We start from the raw sequence: 26,185 nt of genomic DNA, 5'->3' as shown, positions 1-26,185 counted from the left end.
TATGTCCGACAAAAGCTAGAGGGATTTGCCATCCTAACTTACTATGTCGAACGTAGAACTCACATACCATTCGTGTAACTGCATACACCTACTTCACATATACAATAATTACATCATAGCATAAGAACACCCTAGGCGTTCTTTACATCATTCATTTAACAACCATACCTCTTGTCGATACGTGCAATATCCGAAGATCGTTCACGCCCCGACAAGTATTCATTTGTAATGTTCATACATCTTCGATGTATAATATTCGTACCTTTATTTTTGACCTGACAGTACGCGCAATATCCGAAGATCGTTCGCGTACCGACAAGCAACCATTCATAACCATCACATATATCACATATGGCATACACTTATCACTTAGGATAAATGTATTAACAACACATCGAGTATGCACACAGCCCCGAAAACATAACACATAAATGGGGCTAGAAACTCACCTGAATACTGTTACGCTCTCCGTTAATAGTTATTCCCCTCTTGAGCTGCGCACGGCTAACTGTATAATATTTACACGTATCAATTAGCTACTACTACTTATGTTGCGTTTCTATCTTTATATGACCCACAACGAACGGGGGTCCGGGGGCAGCGCCCCTGGTAGCGGGGTTCTAGGGGCGGCAGCCCCTAGCGGGGTCCAAGGGGCAGAGCCCCTGGCTGGGGTTAAGCTGCCAGGTCAGCTTGGAAAAATTTTATTTTCGATAACTGCCTTAACACATTTTCCATTAGGTTTTTAATTTATTTTATAGACGAACTTCGCTTCAGGCGAAGTTAAACCTTAGGCGAACTTGGAAACAGCTTGGTTCTGGCTTGATTCGATCGAATAGGAACACGTTCGATCGAATAGGAACACGTTCGATCGAATACATCACGTTCGATCGAATAGGAACACGTTCGATCAAACAGGAACACGTTCGATCGAATACATCACGTTCGATCGAATAGGAACACGTTCGATCAAACAGGAACACGTTCGATCGAATAGGAACACGTTCGATCGAATACAACACTCATTCGATCGAATACAAAACTCATTCGATCGAATGAGTTGGAGACCATTCGGTTGCTTCCCTATTCGGTCGACTGGACTTGTTCGATCTACGCATTCGATCGAATGGACTGATTCGATCGACTGGTTCGATCGAATGAGTCTGATTCGACTCCTTCAAGCTGGGCGACGGAGAAACCCACGGGTTTTCCAGATTTTCCAGATTTTTGACCCAAAATCGAAGTTTTTGACATGGAAATGCTCGGGATTGAAAGGGCTATCGATCCCTAGTACTTTTAAACACAAAAGCTTGTATTTTGACACCAAAACAAGGCGGTTTTTGACCCGAAAACTCAAGTTACGAAAATGGGAGTTTTTGCTCGATTTGAGGTCGAAAATGGTTATGAAAACGGATGATTTTCGAGGGGGACTTACCAAAAACGATTAGGAACAAGATTGTGGACTCGGATTTGTGATTTGAGAACTTTCTCTCTCTAGCTTCTCTCTCTAGAAATGAGAGTGTTTGGGTGGGTGTAAGTGAAGGAAGATGGTGAAAATGGTGGAAGTGTCAAGAACTTTCGTTTATATACTACGGGTTTGGTTAGGCTCGGGTTGGCTTCCTACGGGTCGAGACAGGCCGAGTTCATAAAATAACTAAGCCCAAGACCCGTTCCTTACTCGACATTAAATAACTAAAACGTGAAATTACTAAACATAACTTTCTTTATTCAACATTATAAATTTTAGGATGTTACACTAACCTGCCTGCATAACAACCAAAAGACCAAGTAAGGACAACATAATTAAATTAATATGTGAATTCCACTTACAAACAATAACAAACGATAGAAATTTGAATACAAAGTCGTAGTTATAAGTTATAACAGCTTCAGAAGAGTGAAAAGGATGATATAAACAAATGAATATGGAATACCGAATTTATAGAAATGACTGTTGAAATGGTTTTCGAAGTATAAGATGAGGTCAAATAAGTAGTGAAAATTTGAAATTTTAAAAATTGGACATCTAATACTTGAAGGTTTGACAATAGTTATTACACTGTTTTTATTTTTAGTGATTTAGATTTAAAGTAAATACATTTAGTAAGGATATGAATTAATTATGTTGTTAGTTTTGGTCTAAATTTGAATATTAAAATTGAACATTCATTGTGTTAGTTTCGGTTTAAGTTTGAAATTTAAATTTGAATATTAAAATTGTCGGTTTTAGCTAAAAATTAGTTTATAGATGATTTAAATATCTTAGTATGTGAATTAATTGTGGGTTATTGATTAATTTAATTAATTTTTGAATTGTTTTATTGTTAAGAAAATCATAGAAGTGATTGTTATATACGGAAACAATAGAGTTTGTTCAATAAAACTCAATTGTTTTAATATATACTAGGGTATAGACCCGCGTGACACGCGGGTGGAATAACATGTCACTACAAATAATCAATTTAAACATATGTTTAAGTTAACATAATACTTGTTCATATTTGTTACCAAACTATTATAAAATTACATTGTCTATAGATTGAAACTTCAAAATTACAATAACATAATATAAAAAATGCACCAAAAGACATTAACAAAAACACTAACACTGTTCTTTGATATTAAACATCATCAAAGTCTTCAAAAGTTATACCAACACAAACTCTCATTTTCTAAAGACCTGAAAAGTTTTAAAAACAACAAATTATACAATTAAAATAAACTTAACATAACAACATGTTTTATAAATACTAACATCTAAGCATTAGAAAGTTGTTATGTACAACCTATAAATCTAAAGTTCAAAAATATACTTATTAGTAAGTATAAAATGATGTTGACAATATACTTCTTTTATTAAATCTATCAACAATATCTAAAGGATTAATATATTACCTTCTATTTCATCATCGGACAACAAACTTTCGGGATAACCATCATAATCACTTTCATAGTTTGCACATTCGGCTAACCATTTAACCTTCAAACTCACCTCCCTTTCCAACTCAAGATGTGCAATTCTCATTTCTATGATTAGATAACTTCAACATATCTAGCTCTCTCAAAAGGAACAAATCATCACATGACAATAGTTGTTTAGGATTCAAATTTTTATACTGCCCATTCTCAAACTTGATAACAACTTTGTTTTGATTAGGATAAAAAAAACCAATCCCTAACATGTTCAAACGGTAAAACATCTTGGTGGAGATCATCAAGGTAATGACGTAAAAGATATATGAGATTCGTTTCTTGTATACATGGAGAAAGTTTCTGAACACCAATCTCATGAATCTGATGTTTAAGAAGGTTATTGAACATCATCACAGATTCAATATTATCTTTGTGTATAATGAGGAAATCGCTAAAGAGGAATTCATACTTACGTAAAACCGTAGAAAACTTCCAATTCACATCGGTAGACATTTTTTAGCTATATAGTTTGTTATCAAAAGCTTTAGATTGTAAAAGAAGAAGATGATGATGATGAATTATATTGATAATTATAAATTATAATAAGGAAATGACGGTTTATTTTTCCAATGATCTAAATGATTATATCTATCTAATAGTTTTCATGTATAGTTTACCCTATATGTGTAATATTTTATTAGATATTATTATAACTATTTAAAATACTTTAACTTCAAATTGAAATATAAACAATGGTATCTTAAAAACATGTATATCCGGATATTTTTGATATATATTAACATTAAATATTTATTTATAACTTAATAACAATTTTTAAGTTAGGATAACAAACAAATGTACAAAACATTTTTGAACTACATAAAAAAAGTATAGAACAAAATAAGTTACATGCTAACCATTAGTGTAGAATAGAACAATTTCAAATACATGACAAATATAATATTTTTCATTCTATGTTACCAAAAATATTCTTGTACAGAACATTTGTTGTTTTATTTGTAAGCTTTGATTCTTTGTCTAGTATCACTGACTTAATACCATCTCGACTCTTCACTCTTGACAAAGCCACATAAAGCTGACCATGAGAAAATACTGGATCTTTAAGATAAAATCCAACTCTTGACAAAGATTAACCTTGACTCTTGTTGATTGTCATGGCAAAACATACGGAGATAGGAAACTGTCTTCTTTTTAATTTGAACGGAAGTTTCTTATCAGTTGGTGTAAGACTTACCCGACTAATTAGAGTGCGATATCCGATATTCATACCAGAGACAACTTTAGCTTCAATTACACGCCTACCGAGACTAACGACTTGAATGCGCGTACCATTGCACAAACCCTTTTTGTGATTAATATTCCTTAATTGCATGATCGGAACACCAACTTTGAGGACCAATCTATGATTAGGCATTCCTGACATCTTTAAACCATTTAACAAATCAGGAGAGTACAACTGTGGATCAAAATCCTCTGAAACGTCTTTACATTCAGCTAAACTATCGGAACTTAGATACTCGACTTCTTCACCAGGAAATATGGCTAACATACGTTCATTAATTTCTTGAACCACCTCATTCAAAGGTGCCAACAGTGCACGATCCTGAAAGTAAGTAAGTTCGTTGAATCTATCTAATAATTGGGATAGAAAAACCTTATTAAATCACCCATCGGATCTACTGAGTTCAATATCAAAAGATCGTCTGGAATATCAATAACCGACTGTCCGTCATTTGAACCACCAACGTTTTCTTAACCTATGTCTAATAGCCCATCAGCAAACTCTCTGATGTTTTCAACGTCTGAAGATCGACATCCAACTATAAGCCTCATGTTCTTAGTTAGTTTAAGAACTTTACATTTTGACCAGATATAAGAAGAATTGATGCAAGCATTGACACATTCACTTCTTGTACCGTTGGTTACAAGAATATAATAAAATTAACAAAAAACTTAAAAGAACTAAACATTAATAAAATAAAATTAAATAAAAACATAAATATAACCAAACATGTTTTTAAGATTAAATTGTTCAAAACAACCAACATTCAAGAATAATCGTTAAAAAAACAAAAGAAAAAAATCCAAACATAAAATATCCAAATATCTCAAAAATACTTAACATAAATATAAACCGAAAAAATATAAAATTGTTCACTTAGAATCCTTCTCCACTTTAGGAGTTAAAAGTGTTGCACCATCGCATGATTCACTGGTGGTCCCCTTCTCCTCGATAGTCTTAGACTTTAAATTTTTGTCCGACAAGCTAGAATCAATGTCAACTTCAAAAACTTCCACCAGTTTTCTCTTAAGTTTATCGTCAGATGATGTTGACATTCCCTTTATATCAGTTGCCACATCCTGAGCATCAACATTTGAACTAGGAGTTTGATTATCTCCAATATCAGAAAGTTGTTATTAAAAAAGTAACAGCCAATAAACAATAATGTTACACATCTTTCTGTTAACTATATTTATAAGTTTGAAATATTATATTAAACAAAATATCTATACCTTAATAGAAACCGAACCGGATGACTGGAATTCAGAAATTGAGGCTCCCAATGTAACAGAATTGGAATCTGATTGCTGATAATACAAAAATAGAACATCAACATATGTTAATTGAAATAATTATAAAATAAAAATAGTAATAAAATAATATTAAGATTATATTATTACCAAACGACCATTCTGCCTTTTCTGTAATTCAGTGATAATATTAGTGTCTTCAGTAAGCTTGTTTATACCATAGTCTTCGACATTGTTTCTGAAGTTGAACTCTGCCACATCGACCTTAAAAGCAAATATCTTTTCTAAAAGACAATCCAACTCAGCAGGGAATCCACCATTTTCAACCTTATTCTGTAATAAAATTAAATGACAATGAAACAAATATAATATTAATCATTGTTAAACGTAAGAATATAATGACATTGTATAAATAATAAAGTATTTTAATTGAAAACAAACCTTATTTTGAGAATCAATCAATCTTTTGCTGTTTTGTTAGTCAGCATTTTAGCATCTCTATCAAAGAGAGTCAACGGCACAACTCTAGTGGAATCCTGCACCCTTATCTTGATCTTGAACCTAAAGAAGTTTATAAATAGGTAAATAGCAATAAAAACATATACTTATACAATGGACAAATTACACATTTGAATTTGAATTCAATAAATACATAGGTGTAGGGATAACACCTAAAACATTGCATCTTACTGTTTTGCATTCACACTCCTTTCCACCTTCACCATTATTTTCCATGAGCTTACGGGTACAATTATTACAACCAATGTAATACCATTCCGTATCTGGGCAGATGGCCTTAATTGTACCAAGGATAATTATACTTTTAGGCTGCATTAAAGTACAAAAGAACTTAATCAATATTCAATTAGTATTGAAATATAATTATGATAACGTAAAGAGTGTAATGATTAACTTACAAATATAATGGTACAAATATAACCAATGTTAAAAAAATCTGCTGCTCTCAAAAACTCATCATCAACAGATGACAGCATCTTCACCGGAATCGGTTTACAAACAGAAACATCATTGCCATTAGCAAACCCAACAAACTACGAAATTTAAAATTTAAAGAATTTAAGAATCGGTAAGATAATATAAATTTAAATACCAAAATCTATGAACTAAAACAATAATTACTGTATTTAATAATATACCTGTTTTTGTATTCTTCTATTTCAAATAAAAAGTGGTTTATAAAGAAACGGCTAACATTAGATCCAAAAGAATTCGACACATACACTTTCTCTAACAAAAATGATAATTATAAAATGAAACATTAGTTAAAGTTAGTGACATGTTAAAACTCAAGAAACTTCAAAACAATAGACATAGTTACCCTTAACATCAGAACCGGTGTAATACTTAACCATACCAAACTGCAGTACAATAATGGCATGGCCTTCATCAAAATGTTCAACTACATATTTAGGAAGCTCAGAAGCATAATGATCCCATAGTGTGAGATACACACAATTTCCACTAAAATTAGAAAAGTGTTACAAACAGTATACATGATAAAGTATATTAACAAAAATAGGTCACCAAATGTTAGGTTTAATATTAATACCTTAAATCACATATCTCCATTGTACGCTTGTTTTTGTCCTTGATGTTTGAAGCATTGCTCTTGAACACATGAACCACGTGACTAATAATATCTAAGACAAAGAAAAATAAATAATTAATTAATTAACAGATTTAATGGAAATCTAACGCTAAAATAATAAATCATTTTATTTGAACGAAATTTTTTTATACCAACAGTAGATTTCAAAAAAATATCTTTATTGATTAGTGATTCAAAAGAAATCATCTTAAAACAAAACATGCGACCATCAAACTCCTGACATGGATTCACATGTGTGTTTGGTACCAACACCAATTTGTTGGAACAGTCAATCACACGGTAGTTCGATCCATTTAGACCAACGCTCGGATTAACTATAGTCAGAGTTGAGCTTTCCTTGAGGAATCTTTTGAATCTAAAGATATCTTGTTTGTAAACGGTGGCTTGGATTCAATTCTCCTGTCATTAAAGAACAAAATAAATATGAGAATTACAATTACAAGTCAATCAATAATTAAGATATACAAAATGTAGAATCTGTAACATATATACAGATTCATAATTAGATACGTACATTTTCATCCACGAGCACCATCTCGATCAGAAAATCCTCATTGACATTTTTATTGTCTTTTATGCTCCAAAGTCTTATAACTCTAACCTTAAGAGTTGATGGTGATGTTTTAAGAACATCAATCTCATTTAGCATGGTAAATTTTTGAGTTTCCATTGTCCTATGAATAAAATTAAAATATAAAAGATTATACTAAAATATTTGAAACATAAAAACAATTATTAAAACGGTAGGAACTTACATTGTTGCAGAAATTTTAATTATGAAAAGTATAAAGGCTTATGTGATTAGTTAGATATTATATAGTAGAATGTAAAGAATATATATTAGGTAAACATATTATGTTTTGAAACTTTCTAATTAATGTTTGAATATAATTTAAGCGGTTTATTTTAATTATTTATTCCAAAAATAACCGATTGATTATATTCAGATGTATTAAGGATACATTTTATTGTAAACATTTTATAGCGGTTTATTCAAAACATTTTATACAATAAACATTTTATTTCAATAGTTAAGGATATTGAAAATCAGTTATTAATATAATTATAGCGGTTTATTGTAAATGTTTTATTCCAAAAATAAACGATTGATTATATTCAAAATGTAAATTTATATTAAAAAATAACCGATTGATTTATTCCAAAAATAACTTCATAAATATTTCCTTACTTAATTATCGTTATTATAGTAAATTATAAAGTTATTTCTTTCTTTTAAAAAATCACAATTATGATTTTGAAAAGTTACCAAATCTATAATTCATATAATATTTCTTAAAATTTAGAAACTTTTAAATCAATATTAAATATGTAACCAAATTAGAAGTTTCTGTTTTTGGTTTAAACTAAAATTAATTGGCCGGAAAAATAAATTGAACGGAAATTAGTCGGAAATAAAAATATAAATATTTACATAACAAAACTATGAGACCAGGTTAGCCAGAAAATTTAAGAATTGAACAAAGAAAACAATAAAAAATTAAACCGAAATACATCCAGAAATTGATAGGATTAAAATTCTTAAAATTCAATAAACAAAGAAATAAATAATTGACCGGAAAACTCAGTAAACATAAAATATGCGTATAACAGATTGGCCTGAAAATTTCATCGGATCTTGAAAATATTCATCGGATTGTTAATTACCTTGAAAAATAAACAAAAAGTATTTGCAACAACGGATTGTTAATTACATTTAAAATATTCATCGGAGAATCAATTCCAAGGATTTTGATGTCTCCAATCGGTTCGATTCCAAACGGCAGAATTAGGGCTCGTATTGTTGGTAAACACTGTAGAGGTTCGATGGTGGATCTGAACGACGGATGTAGGATTCGTATATTCATCGGGATGATAGACAGAAAATCAATGGTGGAATTGGTTGTGGATCTCACCGGCGGAATTAGGGTTCGTATAATCATCGGTAGATTAGAGAGAGAATCAGTGGTGGAATTGATTTTTGTTTATCAAAAATAAACCGGGTTTTGTTATTTGGGTGTTTGGAGAACAGAACACGTGTCACAATATTAGAGCATTTGAGAATGGTAACATGCTGACTGGATTGCACATGTGGAGGGCCTAGAATGGTGCCATGGTTACAATTGTATTGCTTTAATAGTATTTAAAGATATATAGATATATAGATTACCATACAAATCCAAATTCTAGTTTATTACCATATAAATCCAAATTATTCGACAATGATGCAAATCTATTTTCTTTAATTTGCAATTACATGTGATTTGAAAATTTTATTCTAATAGGCTGCAAATTCAATTTTGACATTTCCTTATTTTCTTTTTTACCATTAATGTTAATGAATGAATCGGTTAGGATTTACGTTTAAAAAAAACTTGAATATTGAAATGACTTAAAGATAATGACCATATATTGAAATTGGTTAAAAAAAGGATGAAAAGGGTTATGAGATTAACAAGTGGCAAGAATCGGTAGTATTTTATTAGAGTGGTAGATATGGAAAGGAAACAAGCAAAAAATAAAATAAAATAAAAATTATGGAGAGGCAACGAGTAAAACTTTGTATGGGATAAAACTGATTTTTGGCTAGATATTTGGGTTGCAAATTGACCATTGCAAGAAAAACTCCCTTCTCTATTTCATTTGGATATAAATAAACACATTATTTGAAACCTGAGATGGAAGCGATAGCCAAAAAGTAGAGTTGAAAGAATAGAATGGCAATTGTGCTCACAAATGTTCTTGGATATTGAAGAAACACTAATCGACCCCGGGCAGATTACGGATAATCTGGGGGTTAAATAGATGTTTCCCACGAGGGTTAATTCCGGCAAAGATGGTTATTCTGATGACCTGCAAAACAGACACCGTGAGCTCGTCACTGAGAAGGGGAGGGGGGTACCTCCTTGTGACCACCCTCCGGCGTGAGAATCAGACTAGATTGCTCTTGAATATAAGTGTATATTAAGAGAAATAGCTAGAGAGAAGATGATATGATAATAAGATATAATACCGTTCCAAGGTGTTGGAGTATTTATAGCCGAAGGTAGGTTTCCAAGTAGGTACAGCCGGCTGAATAGTATTCCTGTTCTACCAACTGTGGGCTACGCACGTGCCATGCTGATGGTTGGTGGGTAGGCAGCGTCTGATAGTGACCAGGCCGGCTGTGTACTATTCCTTTTCCACCAACTGCAGGCTATGCACGTGCTACGACATTTTGGTGAGTAGGCAGCGGCTGATAGTGACATTAAGTATTAGAGCGTGCTGCTCGTCGTACTGTTGTCAGTGAGCTGTCATAGCTTTGGTCAGATCTTTTGTCCATACCTTGGCAGGTACAGTACAAAAGATCCTCCAGTATCTTACGGACTGGCTCATTTGGGCGGGAGTATTCCCGGCTTTGGGCGGGAGTGTTCCCGGCTTGCTCATTCCTTCTTCAGGTGACTACTGAATTATTTGAGAGTTAGTGCCTTGTGCGTGTAGCCTTGCTGTGCGGGTTGCCTTCCCTGATGGCTAGTATCCGTAGCTGCGGGAACAGGCGGAGTACGTCGACCATTGGGAGGCGTTTCCTGCGAGAGCAGCTTGCGTACTGCGCGTAAGGACGTCGCGTCTCTGAGCATGGTGGGTCCTGCGGATCCAGTTGGTCTTTGCGCAGACATCCCTCTTAAGGTGAGTCTTGCGGGTCCAACCGCGCAGACGTCCCTCTGAGGTGAGTCTTGCGGGTCCGACTGCGCAGACGTCTCTGTTTGAGGTGAGTCTTGCGGGTCCAACTGGGCTCTGCTGGGACCTACCTCTTCAAGTCCCCCCAGTCCAATGTTCTTCTCATGAATTTTGAATAAGTGAGGTGAACTTTTGGACTTAAGCAAGGGGTTTTGAAAAGGGTTTAGTTTTAAGGTTTTCCATGGGGATTCTTCCCGCGGAAGTCCTAATGTCACGTGCAGAAATTCCCGACTTTTCTGCTTGATCTTTGGGTATGATGCGGGTAGGTCTGTAACCTCCTCGCAAGTCAGGAGCGTTGAGTTCCACTTGTGTAGATTCTCCATGAGGTTTTGGTAGTTTTAAACATAGTGATCAATTATGTTAAACAACCAATTCCATCTTGGAGCTTCAAACAATCTAGTTGTCAACGTTCCCGCTATGCGGGGATGTTATTTCCGTTTCCGCGAGCATGGCCCAGAAGATCCTTCTTGGTTTCAATTCCCTGCGGAGTGCTAAGTATGTGAAGGGTTTTGCCTTGACACTGTACCCGCACTCGCCTTATAGTTACTTTACTTCCAAGGTATTCCTGGCGTCAATTCCCTGCAGGTTCTAAGTATGTGAAGGGTTTTGCCTTGACACTGTACCCGCACCCGTCTTATAGTTACTTGTTTGCCGAGGTATTCTTGGCTTCAATTCCCTGCAGGTGCTAAGTATGTGAAGGGTTTTGCCTTGACACTGTACCCGCACCTGTCTTATAGTTACTTGGTTGCCAAGGTAAGGGGTATAGTCCCGCTTACTTTTGAATCTTTTTGAATCTTTTTGAAATTCGAAGAGTTGGTGAAAGGATAAGAACAGTCCAACTGTTGAAGGGACGTCAGCGTGGTCTGACGGTTTCTTCTGACAGGTTCAGGACGTGCATGAAGTTATGGCGACGTGACAGTATATGGTCATTCCAGACGCTTTTTCAGGCGCGTGGGCGCGAGTTTTCGGGCGCGTGGCCGCGAAGTTTACGACGCACGTCCTGTCGACAGCTGTTGTCAGCTTGCTTTTTCCACGTGTCATAGTTTCATTGCACCTGCGCTTTTCCGTCTCTCCAGCATTAAATTCATCGCATTCATTGCGATGAGTATATAAAGGGAGGAGAGGATGCATCTCAATTCACAGTTTCACTTCATCTTCTAAGCGATTTCCGGTGAAAACTCTAACTCTTCCGTCGAGCATTCTCCTGAAATCGTTCTTCTTTCCATCCTCCAAAACATGTCTTCTACTCATGATCTTGAAGTTACTGCTGAAGAGTCGGACGTGTATTCCAAGAACCCGACGTCCACTTCTGATAAGGACGATAAGAGTACTGCTGGCGAGTGCCAGTGTGCTCTTCCCGTCGACCAGTATCAGTACATCGTCAGGAAGTTCATGCTCGAGCCTTTCGAGCCTGAGTTCCCTGAGCCTCACCAGACGGTGTACGATGCCCCCAAGGGCAAAATAGGGGTGTATGATGCATTCTTCATCTATGGGAATCTCAGGTTCCCATTGACGAAGTTTGTATACCGTGTTCTGGAGAGACACGGTGTGCACCTGACGGAGGTACACCCAATGGCGATCGCCAAGATCCGCCATTTTGAATGGGTGTGCCTCATTCTGAGTGTGGAGCCCCATGTCGACCGCCTGATGACCTTCTACTCCTGGAGGTGCATCCAAGGCTGGTACACCTTGGTCACCCGGATCAAGGGTTTGAAGATCTGTGCTACCGAGCGCAGTCTTCGGTCTTGGAAGCGGGAGTTTTTCTACGTCTCCGCTCGCGTCGTCCCCATTGCGATGACGTTCAAGAACGGGAGGGCACTTCCGAGCCTTCACGCCTCCAACTACCAGGAGGCGGAATGGTTTTCCAAGATTTCCCAGATCCAGACTCCGGTTTACCGCTTTGCGGAGTCCGGGATGGTTATGCTCGGGATGAGCCGGGTGTGGAACGATGCCGGGGCGGAGGCGCCACAGATTCCTATCGTCCTTGAATACGGTTTGAACTCTATCCCTTACGGTATGCTTCATATCTTTTTGCTGATTTAGGGTTTTTCTTCTAACTGTTTCTGTCTATTTTCAGAGGGAAACAACTTGCAATCTCTTCTGCAGCCGCGGGAGAGCGGTGGTCCCGCTCGGATGGGTACTCGTGCTCTTGATGAGAACGAGTTGCCCATCTTTGAGCAAACTGCGGATCGGTTTGTGGAGGTCTACCCGCCGGGCCATGAGATACTGAGCGCCACGCGGCCAGGTAAAAGATTATTTAACCCTCGCCCTCTCAATGCTCAAACCTCTGCTGGAATTCCTCTAATTTTGTCATCTTCTGATGAGGAATCCGCAGATGGTCCTTTCTTCGCGAGGAAGAAGGCTGCTGGCGGGAAGGGCAAGGCGAAGGTTGCCTCCACTGCCGATCAGGGGAACCGGTCAGAGTCGGAGACCGAAAGTGAAGAGGCGGCGGGGAACCCGGGTGACGGTGAGACCACTGTCCCGGAGGTTGAGACAGCTGTCACCTCCGATCCGCCCAGTACGACGACGGTGACCGGCGTGAAGAGGCCGGCTCCATCGGGTTCGTCCCCGCCTGTCAGAACCTTCAAGCTCAAGAAAACTCATAAGTGTAAATTAATCTTACCCGCAATTCTTTCCGCCATTGCTTTTAATATCTTGTCTTCATGCAGGCGTGGATGCTACTGCATTCCAAAGTGATGCGGGGAGGAGCAGTTCTGGACCCATGACGGTAGGTTTGGTCAACCTACCCGAGGCGATGACCCAGGCGGCTACGCCTGTTTGCAGTATTGGTTCAGTTGCTCATCCTGTTGAGGCAACTGTTCCAACTGTAACATCATCCCCGCCGGCTGTTAGTGCGATCTTCACGGAATCCTTCACTGAGCCGGCGGTGATTGTTTCCGCGGGCTCCTCCGCAGCGGCGGCCACGGTTGTGAGTTCACCTCCAGTGAGTTCACCTCCGATGGTCTCTACCGCGGCGGCTTCAACCGTGCCTCCGGCACCGGCGACTACCTCGTCCCCGGCCGGTTCAGCAGGTATGTTCGGGGCTTCTAGCCAATCTCTGTCTCCTTCCCATCTGCCTGACCTCTTGGATGGTTATCCGTTAGGTTCGGGTGATGGGTTTGGCGGCTACCAGCCTGTTGTCGACCCTACAGGTGCGTAGGGTTATTTTGGCCTTTTTATATTTTTATCATCTTTTCCTAACTGTTTTTTGTTTTTGCAGTGTCGGATTCGAATGAGGTGTATGTTCCACGGTGGAACATCCGCCGGGGGACAAGCCTTCGGACGGCTGTGGACTGCGTCGAGTGGGCGCGTCACGCGGCCCCAAGTGGCGCGTTGGGGGAAGCCATGTCTAGCTACCAGGAGGGTAGGCTGACAAATGAGCTTCGGATTCTCCTTGCCTGGATGCAGCCGCGCGTCGAGTTGCTTTGTCGTGAAAACGACAAGTTAAAGGCTGCGCGTATCCAAGAAGTGGTTCAGGCGCGGGCTATCCGGGAGGAGAATAGGAGACTTTCCGCAATTGCTGCGGAGAAGGAAAAGGCCTTCAAGGCCCTCGAGGTTGAAGTGCAGGCCCGGCTCGCGGCCCGTTCCAAGGCTACCCAAGCTGTTAACGAACAGCTTCGGTTGGCTAAGGAAACAGCGCGGAACTTGACCGAGAGGGCCACCAAGGCTTAAGCCGTTGCTGAACCTCTGCGCGCCGAAAATGAGGAGCTTAAAGCCAAACTAGAGAGGCTTCAGCATGCTCATTATGCTTTGGCTATGGAAGACGCCAAGAAGCTTCAAGAGATCTTGGATCAGAGGGGTATGCTTGACCATACTGAGCGTAAGCTGAAGGGCGTTGAAGAGGCTGCTGCTAAGGAAGTGTTGCTTGCCAACCTTAACAAGAATGAAGCCGAACGCGCCCGTGACCTAGCTCAGGCTGCCCTCCAAGAAGCTCTGATTACCAAGGAATGGCTTCTACGAGAAGCGTTGTCGCAGGTATGCGTAGCTTCATAATATCTTTACGCTTTTCTTTGTGCTTAGAAAAGGTTTTGATACTTGTATTTTTTCTTGTTGTAGGTTGTGCATCGAGTCTTCACGAATACATCTTATGACGATGCCATGAGCGCAGCCCTCAACGCTTCTCATGAGGATGGGGAAAATGCTGGCTTCCTGCTTGGTCTAGGGTTTGTTGAGAAGGGCATCCCGCCTTCCAACTTCCCTCTATACGATGTGGATACTGAAGCTGCTTATGACCAAGCAGTGAACCAGTATGCTGCCTTCTCGCATCCGGTGGTGGAGAAGGTGAACGAGATTGCTGCTGCTGATGATGGGCTAACCATTCTCGAGACTTTCCTTGAACCGCCACAGCCAACTGATGGTGCGGGTACAAGTGGGTTTGGAGGTAGTGGTCCTGAAGTTTGAACCTTGAGATCCCTTCCCACCGTTAGGATAGATTTATATTTCTGTAGGCGGGTAGATACCCGGCCATTCTTGTAATGCTTGATTTTTTTATGAAATATAAATGTTTGTGCGGGTAGGACCGCCAATTTCACTGGATGACTTGCTTTATAAACGTTATATGACTTGCTCATGCATATTATAGCTTAATTTGGCACTTGTTTTGCCGCATAAACAATATATGATTCGCTCGTGCATACTTTAGTTTAACTTAGCAATTTTCCAAGTGTTTTGAATAGGTTAACCGTTCGACGCGCGGTTGTTAATACGTTAACGTTCAGTTTCCTCTTTCATGATTGTGCGGGTAGGACCGTCACTTTCATTTAGTGGGATGACCAAACTTTACCTATAACTGACCTGCATGAAGGTTTACCGTTTTTTGTGTTTATGCGGGTTTTGCCGCCGTCCACACGCAACGACGTCTCCACTTATGCGGTGAATACCGGCATATCAGTGTTTTGAATAAGTTAACCATTCGACGCGCGGTTGTCAATAGGTTAGTGTTCAGTTTCCTCTATCATGATTGTGCGGGTAGGACCGTCACTTTCATTTGGTGGGATGACCAAACTTTACCTATAACTGACCTGCGTGAAGGTTTGCCGTTTTGTGTTTATGCGGTTTTTGCCGCCGTCCACACGCAACGACGTCTTCACTTATGCGGTGAATACCGGCATATCAGTGTTTTGAATAAATTAACCGTTCGACGTGCGGTTGTCAATAGGTTAGTGTTCAGTTTCCTCTATCATGATTGTGCGGATAAGACCGGCACTTTCATTTAGTGGGATGACCAAACTTTACCTATAACTGACCTGCGTGAAGGTTTGCCGTTTTTTGTGTTTATGCAGGTTTTGCCGACGTCCACACGCAACGACGTCTCCACTTATGCGGTGAATACAGGCATCAGTGTTTTGAATAAGTTAACCGTTCGACGCGCGGTTGTCAATAGGTTAGTGTTCAGTTTCCTCTATCATGATTGTGCGGGTAGGACCGTCACTTTCATTTAGTGGGATGACCAAACTTTACCTATAACTGACCTGCGTGAAGGTTTGCCGTTTTGTGTTTATGCGGGTTTTGCCGCCGTCCACACGCAACGACGTCTCCACTTATGCGTTGAATACCGGCATATCAGTGTTTTGAATAAGTTAACCGTTCGACGCGCGGTTGTCAATAGGTTAGTGTTCAGTTTCCTCTATCATGATTGTGGGGATAAGACCGGCACTTTCATTTAGTGGGATGACCAAACTTTACCTATAACTGACCTGCGTGAAGGTTGTCATCTGTTTGAAATTTTTGCCGTTTTTTGTGTTTATGCGGGTTTTGCCGCCGTCCACACGCAACGACTTCCCCACTTATTTATGCGGTGAATACCGGCATATCAGTGTGGAAAGTTTACAAGTATAAATGTAAGATCATCAGCGTCAATGTGATAAGGAGAATCATTTCCATTAGAAGTGGCTCTAGGCCTTTTCTTTACAAGTTTGGAATTGATCTACATGCAGCCTGTGTAATTGCGCTCCCTTCCATGTTCTTGGGATGGGAGTGTCATCGAGCCTTTCGAGCCGATATGCACTTGGTTCGGAATCTCGTTGTTTACGCAGTATGTAGTCTCCAACATTGAAGCTGCAGCTTCATTCGTGTTTTTCCCACCTGGGGTTCAACACGCATTAGCCTGCTCAGCGTTCATTACGCCACGAGGTGCGAGAGCGTCCCATCTCTGACAAATGCTTCGACGATGTCCTTCAAGTCTAAGCATTCCTCGGTGGTGTGGCCTCTTGTCCTGTGGAAGTCACAGAATTTGCTTTGATCAGCGTTTGGACGCTGTCGGATAATTGGAGCCTCTGGCCATGGGAGCCTCTCAGTGGCGAATATCTCGGTGACGCTTTTGGTGAGTGGCGTCCATCTGGAGTTCCGGTTCGACGACTGCATGTTGTCCTTTCCGCCTAACCGAGGGTGCGAGCCGGATGAGGTGTCAAAGTTTACCCTTGACTGCCAAATACCTAGCTTCCTCTTTTTGTTAAGTCGGGTGGTAAGGACGTTGTTTTCTCTTGTTTTCTGGGTGTAGAGGTTTGTGCTTTGGGGAAGATCTCTACCCAGTTGCTTTTCCGTTTCCGCGAAGCGTTTAGCTGCTGTCATGATGGCATCCCATGTGGATGGCATGCCGTCTTTACCCGTTAAGGTGCGGATGAGCTCTGGATCTTTCGCGCTCTGGATGAAAGCAGCGCGAACAAGATCTTCGCTAATAGCGCCCAGACTTAGCTTCTTTGAATTGAAGCGCGTGATGAAGTCTAGTAAAGACTCATCTTCCTCTCGGATGCAGTTGAGGATCGTCCATTGCTCTTCAGTGTACTTTCTTTGTTGACTGAAGTGTTGGCTGAACTTCTGTTGGAAGTCTGCCCAATCGTAGATGTGGTGGACCGGTAGACGGTCGAACCACGCTCTAGCCGCTCCAACCAGCGTCATCTAGAACATATAACACCACGTGGGTTCCGTCCAATTGCTGACGGTTGCCCCCGCTATGAATCTGTTCAAATGATCGTCTGGGACAGATATACCATCATAAGTGCCGATGTTGGACATCTGTTTGGCACTTCTCGGGGCGATTGCTTCCGCGATGTCTCTTGCAAATTTGGATGTTGCCGCATTTGCAGCAGTTGGTCTAAAGGTTTTGGAGAAGTCGCGTGGGTTTCCCCCCGCGTTCCTTGGTTTGAAGGTGTCTCCGAAATTCCTTCTCGGTTGGAAGTCCGTTTCCTTACGCTTCCCTTTTGCCCTATGGCGAGGGTTTGCGTCGGTGTCGGATTCCTCCCGATCATCGTCCGAGTACTCGCACTCACTGCTCATGTTGAGCTGTTGTCGAGTGCTTCAAAATTCGTCAGCCTGTTGGATGGAACGTAAGCGTTCGTCCAACTCAGCTTGGAATTCCTTCTGACGTGCTTCCGCCCACGCTTTAACTTGTTTAAGTGTTTGGCGGGGGAGCCTCGTCTATTGTCTTTCCACCTGGGTATCAATGAATCCCAGGGGATGATTGTTTACTACACTTGCCCCGGCTCGGGTAACCGGGGTTGTGTTCGTAAAATTTACTACACTTGCCCCGGCTTGAGTAACCGGGGTAGTGTTCGTAAAATTTGTGTACTCGCCGGTGTTCCTCCAGTAGCTGGGGTTGTGGTTACCGGGGTTTCTTGGTCACTCGTTGGCCTTGGCAACGGAGTAACCTTAACCATCTTTCCAGAAGTTTTGAAAAAAACTGAAAAAGATTCAAGTTCTAGCTTTTATGCACGGATGGCGCCAATGAAGAAACACTAATCGACCCCGGCAGATTACGGATAATCTGGGGGTTAAATAGATGTTTCCCACGAGGGTTAGTTCCGGCAAAGATGGTTGTTCTGATGACCTGCAAAACAGACACCGTGAGCTCATCACTGAGAAGGGGGGGTACCTCCTTGTGACCACCCTCCGGCATGAGAATCAGACTAGATTGCTCTTGAATATAAGTGTATATTAAGATAAATAGCTAGAGAGAAGATGATATGATAATAAGATATAATACCGTTCCAAGGTGTTGGAGTATTTATAGCCGAAGGTAGGTTTCGAAGTAGGTACAGCCGGCGGAATAGTATTCCTGTTCTACCAACTGTGGGCTACGCACGTGCCATGCTGATGGTTGGTGGGTAGGCAGCGGCTGATAGTGACCAGGCCGGCTGTGTACTATTCCTTTTCCACCAACTGCAGGCTATGCACGTGCTACGACAGGTTGGTGAGTAGGCAGCGGCTGATAGTGACATTAAGTAGTAGAGCGTGCTGCTCGTCGTACTGTTGTCAGTGAGCTGTCGTAGCTTTGGTCGGATCTTTTGTCCATACCTTGGCAGGTACAGTACAAAAGATCCTCCAGTATCGTACGGACTGGCTCATTTGGGCGGGAGTATTCCCGGCTTTGGGCGGGAGTGTTCCCGGCTTGCTCATTCCTTCTTCAGGTGACTACTGAATTATTTAAGAGTTAGTGCCTTGTGCGTGTAGCCTTGCTGTGCGGGTTGCCTTCCCTGATGGCTAGTATCCGTAGCTGCGGGAACAGGCGGAGTACGTCGACCATTGGGAGGCGTTTCCTGCGAGAGCAGCTTGCGTACTGCGCGTAAGGACGTCGCGTCTCTAAGCATGGTGGGTCCTGTGGATCCAGTTGGTCTTTGCGCAGACGTCCCTCTTAAGGTGAGTCTTGCGGGTCCAACCGCGCAGACGTCCCTCTGAGGTGAGTCTTGCGGGTCCGACTGCGCAGACGTCTCTGTTTGAGGTGAGTCTTGCGGGTCCAACTGGGCTCTGCTGGGACCTACCTCTTCAGATATACAACTTATAAATGAATCGGATGCCTGGGTATGGCGAGGAGGTAAGGATATGGAGAATCCATTCATGGTAAAAGACCACATATGGGAGCTAGATAATGCCAATTACCCGAAAACATTTTTATATTGTTGGTTAAAAACATTACCAATAAAGTTAAATTGTTTCATTTGGTGTTTGTTACAAGATCGAATTGTAACAACAGAGGCATTATCAGTTAGGGGTAAGAGATTTAAAACTCAGAAGCATATCATGGTAAAGTGTGAACGTGGGGGTTTGGTTTGGGCTATGGTATCACAATGGTTGAGGCTATCGGGGCCGCTGGATTGCTCATCGATACATAACCTGCTAGGTTTTTTAAATAAACATGGGTTAACAAAAAATAGGTGAAATTGTCAAAGCGGTGGTGGCGCTCACTGTGTGGTTGTTATGGAAAGCAATAATCGATATTGTTTTTAATAATAAATATTTTGTAGCAAGTAAAATTGTGGGTGATATAAAGACTACCTTCTTTCTTTGGATTACTGGTCGTGACAAAATATTAAAAATGAATTGAAAAAAGTAGTGAAGCTTTAAGATTGAGAAATTACTAATATGAAGTGTTGGAGATCCTTCTAATTTCCGTATGTTGTTTACAATTTTGTTTTCTTATGTACTCTTTTAACCATAGTAACTTACTCTGGTTCCTGATTTCTTTTATAAAATTGGCTTTAAAAAAGTTATCATACAAATTTCTTATTTTTTCAATAATCACTAATTTATGTTTATTTTTTGCAATCTTTATATTTGTTATGAAGTCATTTGGTTGTTCATATGATAAAATTATTTGTAAGAATAAATTGTGTCTTTCAATTTTAAAAGCTAACTAATTATATATTATTTATAATTTAAACTATTTGCTAATTATGATTTTCAGACTAAAATAATAAATTAAGAAACCGTCATTTTTTTTATTATTGTTTGGTACTTCAGAAACACTAAGTTAACCCGTAATAGATTTAACCTAACATCCCGACCGAAGATGGATTAATACCTGAACCTACCCTTGATATGTTCAGTTCAGTATTTTCCGATGGTATTACTATCAAATGGTTTCGAGTTCCGATTAACGTGACTGGCTAAACCGAACACCGTGAGCTCGTTATGAGAAGGTGAAGAGGGGGGGGGGGGTCTTCTCATAACCACCCTCCGACATGAGAATCAATATGGTAAGTAGTGAATATAATTAACGAAAAGTGAGAGAGTGGATCATCTTACCGTTAGTCCTCACGTTGTATATAGCCGAAGGGAAGGAGAAGGATTGGGTCAGCTGTCCCACTCAATGGAACCTTATGTTCTCATGGATGTGCATGATACTGGCTCCTGATTGGTTGGACAGTCTGGCGTATAGGATTCTTTCTCATAGACAGGTACCATGTTGGCCTATTCTTATTAGTCCATCGTGCGTTCGCACAAGTTCCAAGATTGTTAGCAAGTGGTTCCTTGCCACGTGTTTATTTATGATTTATCACGATGACTCTCCCATTGTGCTTACTATCTTTTATCTTCAACAAGTCTTTCCTCCACGGAAGATATGTTCCTTACCGCTGAGGGTATTCCTTCTGCGGGGAAATCCTTCCGCTTCGTGGAGGACCTATTATTTACGTGGTGTCTAGTATCTTACCTCCACAAGTCCCCCTAGCCCATTGTTTCTTCCGCAATTTACTTCACGGGTGGAATATTGGACTTTATCTTTCATTCCCGTTGTTTGATTATGACGGTTATTTGTGAGGGTAGCACATGACTCACCTATCTTTGTTTAGCTGTAGTGACATCATCACGTGTATTGCTTTGCCTTTCATTTACTCCAGATGAGTATAAATGTTTTTGCATGTCGGCACATTAACTTCTCTGTTTCCGTGCCTCGTGCCATTTCCTTATTGGGTGTTCAGGTGCCAAATCTCCAGCTGTCAAACTATTGCATTTACTTATGTGGGTATAATAATGTGATGAATATCCCATTTCATTCATTCTATTTTTGGGTGTTGCCATTCTTTATTAATTCTCTCTTCTTTTTGTGACATTTGTCAGTTTTCGTATTTGTATTTTTATTTGTTGAACCGAACCGTTTTGTCATTTCAAAGTATTTATTCTTGAAAATTTCAATTTATATCATGTTCGATGGTTTAAAGTTCCTTCATGTTCACTTTGTATTCATATTGTTCGAATTAACGAATCTCCAAGTCTTAAAAGTCTATAAAATAATCAAGTTTCAAAGTATTCGGGTATAGAATGTAAAAAATCTAAATATATTAAGATATAAAAAGTTTTAATCTAGTTATGTATAGTTATAAAGTTCATGGTTTAAAGAGTAAATAAAGTTTAAAAATAAACTACAAGGTTATATATAGTTCAAGGGCCAAAAGTATAAATATAATTTAAATTATAATAATACAATAATAAAACCCAGCCCAGTCGTCCCCTTCCCCCTTCGGTTTTCCGATACACCGGCAGGCGACGGCGTGAACCTCCGGCGACCATTAAAAACAACGTTTTAGTGCCTGTTTGATCCGTTACTTTATACTAAACGAATTCTCCATTAATTCTAAACATTAATACGTGATTAACTTTATCATTAACAACCTAATAAACCGGTAATTAATCTAAAACGATCTGATCACAAACAAAACATTAATAGCTCAAAATAAACATCAACCAACTCAATTGAACAAATAAAAATGACCTTAATCGTCATCTAAGTCTAGTACAAACATAATATTACGCAAACAAACTCTCTGACATTATCAAATTGTTCAACCAAGTACGAGTCCGGCCAAGCTTCGTTTACCATCATTCCGGCACCAAATCACATAAGTAAAATATGTATTTTCATTGTTTTTAAGAGTTTAAAAAAACCCCTAACATAAATCGGGCAAACATGGAACATATTAGGAGAATTGAATTCTAGGGTTTATAGTGAAGATAATATATATATATATATATATATTCTAGTTTCTAATTTTATAACACAAAGCAAGCTGGTCCATTGGTTGGGTACACTTAGTCTAGTCCAAGGGACACGGGTTCGAACCCGGGTCAGCGCGTGTTAGATTATGTTATTTAAACCTTTTTCTTTATTAATAAAAATCATATAAAATTTATTAAAAATATTATAAATCAAACGAAATCAATTTAAGGTTAATACAAATTGTTTTATACTGTTTTTTTTATATTTCACTCAAAAATCAAATCTTTTCAAACCCGGCAACACTCGTTAAAACTCGTAAAATAATTATATTAATAGATAGGAAAATTGGTTTTTATTTGTCCCAACTATATTTATTTTTTTCCGGCGGTGGTCCCAATTATCATTTTGGCTGGCAACGGTCCCAACTTTCACATACGTTAAAACCGCCAGTCCGCGACTAACGGATTACAAGCTCCATTAATTAAAATCTGATGTGTCGTCCTAGTTGTCAAAAACAGCGGACTGTGCATCCTACGTGGACCGTTTGTGTATTAAAACATCCGTTTTATACTTAAAAATTATACAAACTTAAAGTCCCAAATTATACACCCCCTAAATCCCCAAATTCTCTATAACTCAAGAACCCTAATTCCCTCTTCAGCCGATAGATAGACGAACAAGCCCTAATATTTAACAATAAATAATCAAATACGGGTTTCTTTCCACACTAATGGAGCCTTTGATGTTGCACCACCGATGTTAAGGTATGTTGGTGGAAAAAAAAATTCAGTAATGTTAGATGTTGACAAACTATCTTACTTTGAGCTACTGGATTATGCAATGGAGTATGGTTCATATGAATCAAAAAATGGTCTTTGGTTGTATTGCAAGATTCCTGATGACGGTCATTTAAAGGAGTTAGTTAGTGATAAAGAGGTATTCGATTTGTTGTCTTTGATTGGTTCTAGTTCCGTGCCTGCACAAGGTATGGTTTTGTATGTTCAAACTAAAAAGTTAAGGAAGCCCACAAACAGATCTCTCCAACCCAATACCCCTGCAACAACCCAACCCATGTTCTCTCCAGCCTAGCCCATTATCTCTCCAGCCTATCCCATTATCAGCCCAACCCAGCCCATTATCACTGCAGCCCAGACCAGTAGCCAACAAAAAGCTTGCTTGAGCTCACAGCTAGAAAACAAGTTCCACCAGTTAAATCACCAAATAAGGATACAAGTACAACACTTAAATCTCCAGTTAAGGTTACAGACACAACACTTAAATCACCACCAATTGACACAAATAAAGATGAATTAGATAGTAGTGGGTCAGATTTAGAGAGTTCAGAAGATGATGATTCTGATGATGAGTCTTATAAGTTTGATTTGGATGATGATGGATCTGACAATGATGATGAAGAGTGGAAAGGTTCAGTTGCTAAGTTACAACAGGTGATTGAGCAAGATGTTGAATCAAACATAAAGTTAATTGAAGAGTGTGCAAAACAATCTACTGATGCAATTCCTAAAGCATATAGTAGTTATGAAGATTCTGATACTGAAATTGACACACCTGGAGAGAGTGAAGATGATGACATAAGAGGGAAGAAACACAAATTAGATGTTCTAGTTGTTAGTGAAGAAACTGATTGGTCTAAGTTTAAATGGGTTGTTGGGATAAAGTTCCCCATAAGGGATGCTTTCAAAGAAGCAGTTAGTAATTATGCAGGCTCAAATGGTAAAAATGTTTACATTGCTACAAGTAACAAGAGTAAAGGAGGACGTGTAGGTGTCAAATGTGTGAAAGGGTGTCCATTTAGTCTTTATTCTTCATTTCATAAGGGCAATAAGTGTTATATGGTTAAGACTGTTAATGATAAACATAATTGTTAGAGAAACATGGAAAAGAATAGGCAATTGACTGCTAAGTTTATAGCTAAATACTTATTTTCTTTATTCAAAGCTAAACCTCTTTGGAAAGGAAAAGAGATCCAGGATGCAGTCAAAGAGAAACATAAGGTGCTTATATGTAAATGGTTGGCTTACAATGCCAAAAAATGTGCATTTAAGATGCTTCATGGGTCAATGAGGGAGCACTACAGTCAAATTGGGTCTTACTTGGCAGCTTTGAAACAATTCAATCCAAATTCAACCTTTGAGTTGGTGACTGCTCCCCCAGGGTTCAATAACCAGGAGCCAGATTCAAACTTCGAGACATTCTTTAGGTTTTTGTGTGTTTTGATGGGGTGAAAAAGGGGGTTTTGGCTAGTTATAGGAAATTTTTGTGCTTGGATAGTTGTTTTTTGAAAACATTTTTAGGGGGTATGTTGTTAGCTTCAATTGGGAGAGATGCTAATGACCAAATGTACCCTGTGGCATGGGCTGTAGTTGAAGGTGAGTCTAATGATAGTTAGGAATGGTTCATGGAAGAACTAAGAAAACTCCTAGATGTCCAAGATGGTGGAAAGGACTGGACACTTATATCTGACCAACAAAAGGTAAGTCTTTACTTTGTTAATATGTAAGTAACAAGTGGTAAGTTATAGATGTCTAAATTGATTATGCAAACTAGAAATATGCAGGGATTAGTAAATGTTGTGTCTCTGATTTGGAAAAATACAGAGCATAGAAACTGTGCAAGGCACATCTATGCAAATTGGAAAAAGAAGTTCAAGGGTAAAGTCTTGAAGATGTATTATTGGCAAGCATGTGGGGCTTATAATGAGCCTGACTTCAATGATGCTATCAAGGGGATGAGAGACATATCAACTGATGCAGTGGAGGCTTTCATGAAACAGAATCCTAATTGCTTTGTAAGGTGTTTTCTTAAGAATAATACATCTTTTGATTTGATAGTAAGTAACATGGCCGAGACATTTAATGGGACCATAGTTGAGGCAAGATCTATGCGTATTATAAACATGTTAGATGCTATTAGGGTATCAAAAATGACCAGGATAATTACTAAGAATTCTGAAATGTTAGCTCAAGATATGGTTGTGTGCCCAAGGATACACAAAAAAACTTGATAGGGGAAAAAAGTGGGCTCATAAATGTACAGTGTTCCCATCAGCATATAATGTGTTCCAAGTTAAAGATTTTGATGAGGATCTTGCTGTGGACTTGAATAGCAAAACATGTTCATGTAGAAAGTGGGACTTAATAGGTATGTTAACCATTAAAGATTTAGATATGTAGACATGTCTTGCATATGTGTATATAAAAATTGTTTTTTGATAGGTATACCATGCAAGCATGTGTGTTCAGTTGCTGGGTTTCTTGGAAGAAATGTTGAACTATTTGTTGATGAATGTTATCTTAAGGAGACATATTTAAGGACATAATCACACACAATTCCGCCCTTGCCTAGTCAAAGGTACTGGCCAAAAGTTGAGCATCCTTTGGACCCTCCTCCCATCAAAAGTCAACCAGGGAGACCAAAGACAAAAAGAAAGAAAGATCCCCATGAAGATCCTAAGAAGCCAGGTAAATTGACAAAACATGGAGGAGAAATGAGTTGCAGCAACTGCAAAGAAACTAGTCATAACATTAGAAGGTGTACAAAGCCTAAGACTCAAGCCACATCACAAACTAATGCAAGGGGAAGGTCAGCAAGGTTAACTCAAGCCACACGTGAAAGTCAACCAACACAACAATCAATAAGTTCTAAAA

At 39.2% G+C, this 26,185-nt stretch overlaps 3 protein-coding genes across 3 annotated transcripts; 1 reads left to right on the top strand and 2 right to left on the bottom strand.

Annotated features, from left to right (window-relative positions):
- Positions 1-3,877: 3,877 nt before the first annotated feature.
- Positions 3,878-4,764, bottom strand: LOC143629669 (uncharacterized). Its single transcript, XM_077098881.1, has 3 exons — positions 4,689-4,764; positions 4,166-4,563; positions 3,878-4,006 (listed from the first exon to the last, which is right to left on the bottom strand). The coding sequence occupies exons 1-3, from the start codon at positions 4,762-4,764 to the stop codon at positions 3,878-3,880; spliced, it is 603 nt and encodes a 200-aa protein (XP_076954996.1).
- A 321-nt stretch (positions 4,765-5,085) lies between these two features.
- Positions 5,086-7,763, bottom strand: LOC143629668 (uncharacterized). Its single transcript, XM_077098880.1, has 10 exons — positions 7,604-7,763; positions 7,034-7,124; positions 6,803-6,945; positions 6,677-6,711; positions 6,381-6,515; positions 6,116-6,291; positions 5,934-6,024; positions 5,614-5,796; positions 5,446-5,520; positions 5,086-5,292 (listed from the first exon to the last, which is right to left on the bottom strand). Exons 1-10 carry the CDS (start codon positions 7,761-7,763, stop codon positions 5,086-5,088), a joined length of 1,296 nt encoding a protein of 431 aa, XP_076954995.1.
- Positions 7,764-24,936: 17,173 nt separating this feature from the next.
- LOC143629667 (uncharacterized) lies at positions 24,937-25,857 on the top strand. The gene is made up of 4 exons (XM_077098879.1): positions 24,937-25,011; positions 25,096-25,410; positions 25,499-25,679; positions 25,754-25,857. The coding sequence occupies exons 1-4, from the start codon at positions 24,937-24,939 to the stop codon at positions 25,855-25,857; spliced, it is 675 nt and encodes a 224-aa protein (XP_076954994.1).
- The last annotated feature ends 328 nt before the right edge of the window (positions 25,858-26,185 follow it).

The sequence above is a fragment of the Bidens hawaiensis genome, unplaced genomic scaffold (genome assembly GCF_021521415.1).
Source record: "Bidens hawaiensis isolate Kalapana, Puna unplaced genomic scaffold, B.hawaiensis_p1.1 tig00005445_1, whole genome shotgun sequence".
Taxonomy (NCBI): Eukaryota; Viridiplantae; Streptophyta; class Magnoliopsida; order Asterales; family Asteraceae; genus Bidens; species Bidens hawaiensis.
This window is presented reverse-complemented; position numbering and strand designations above follow the sequence as displayed.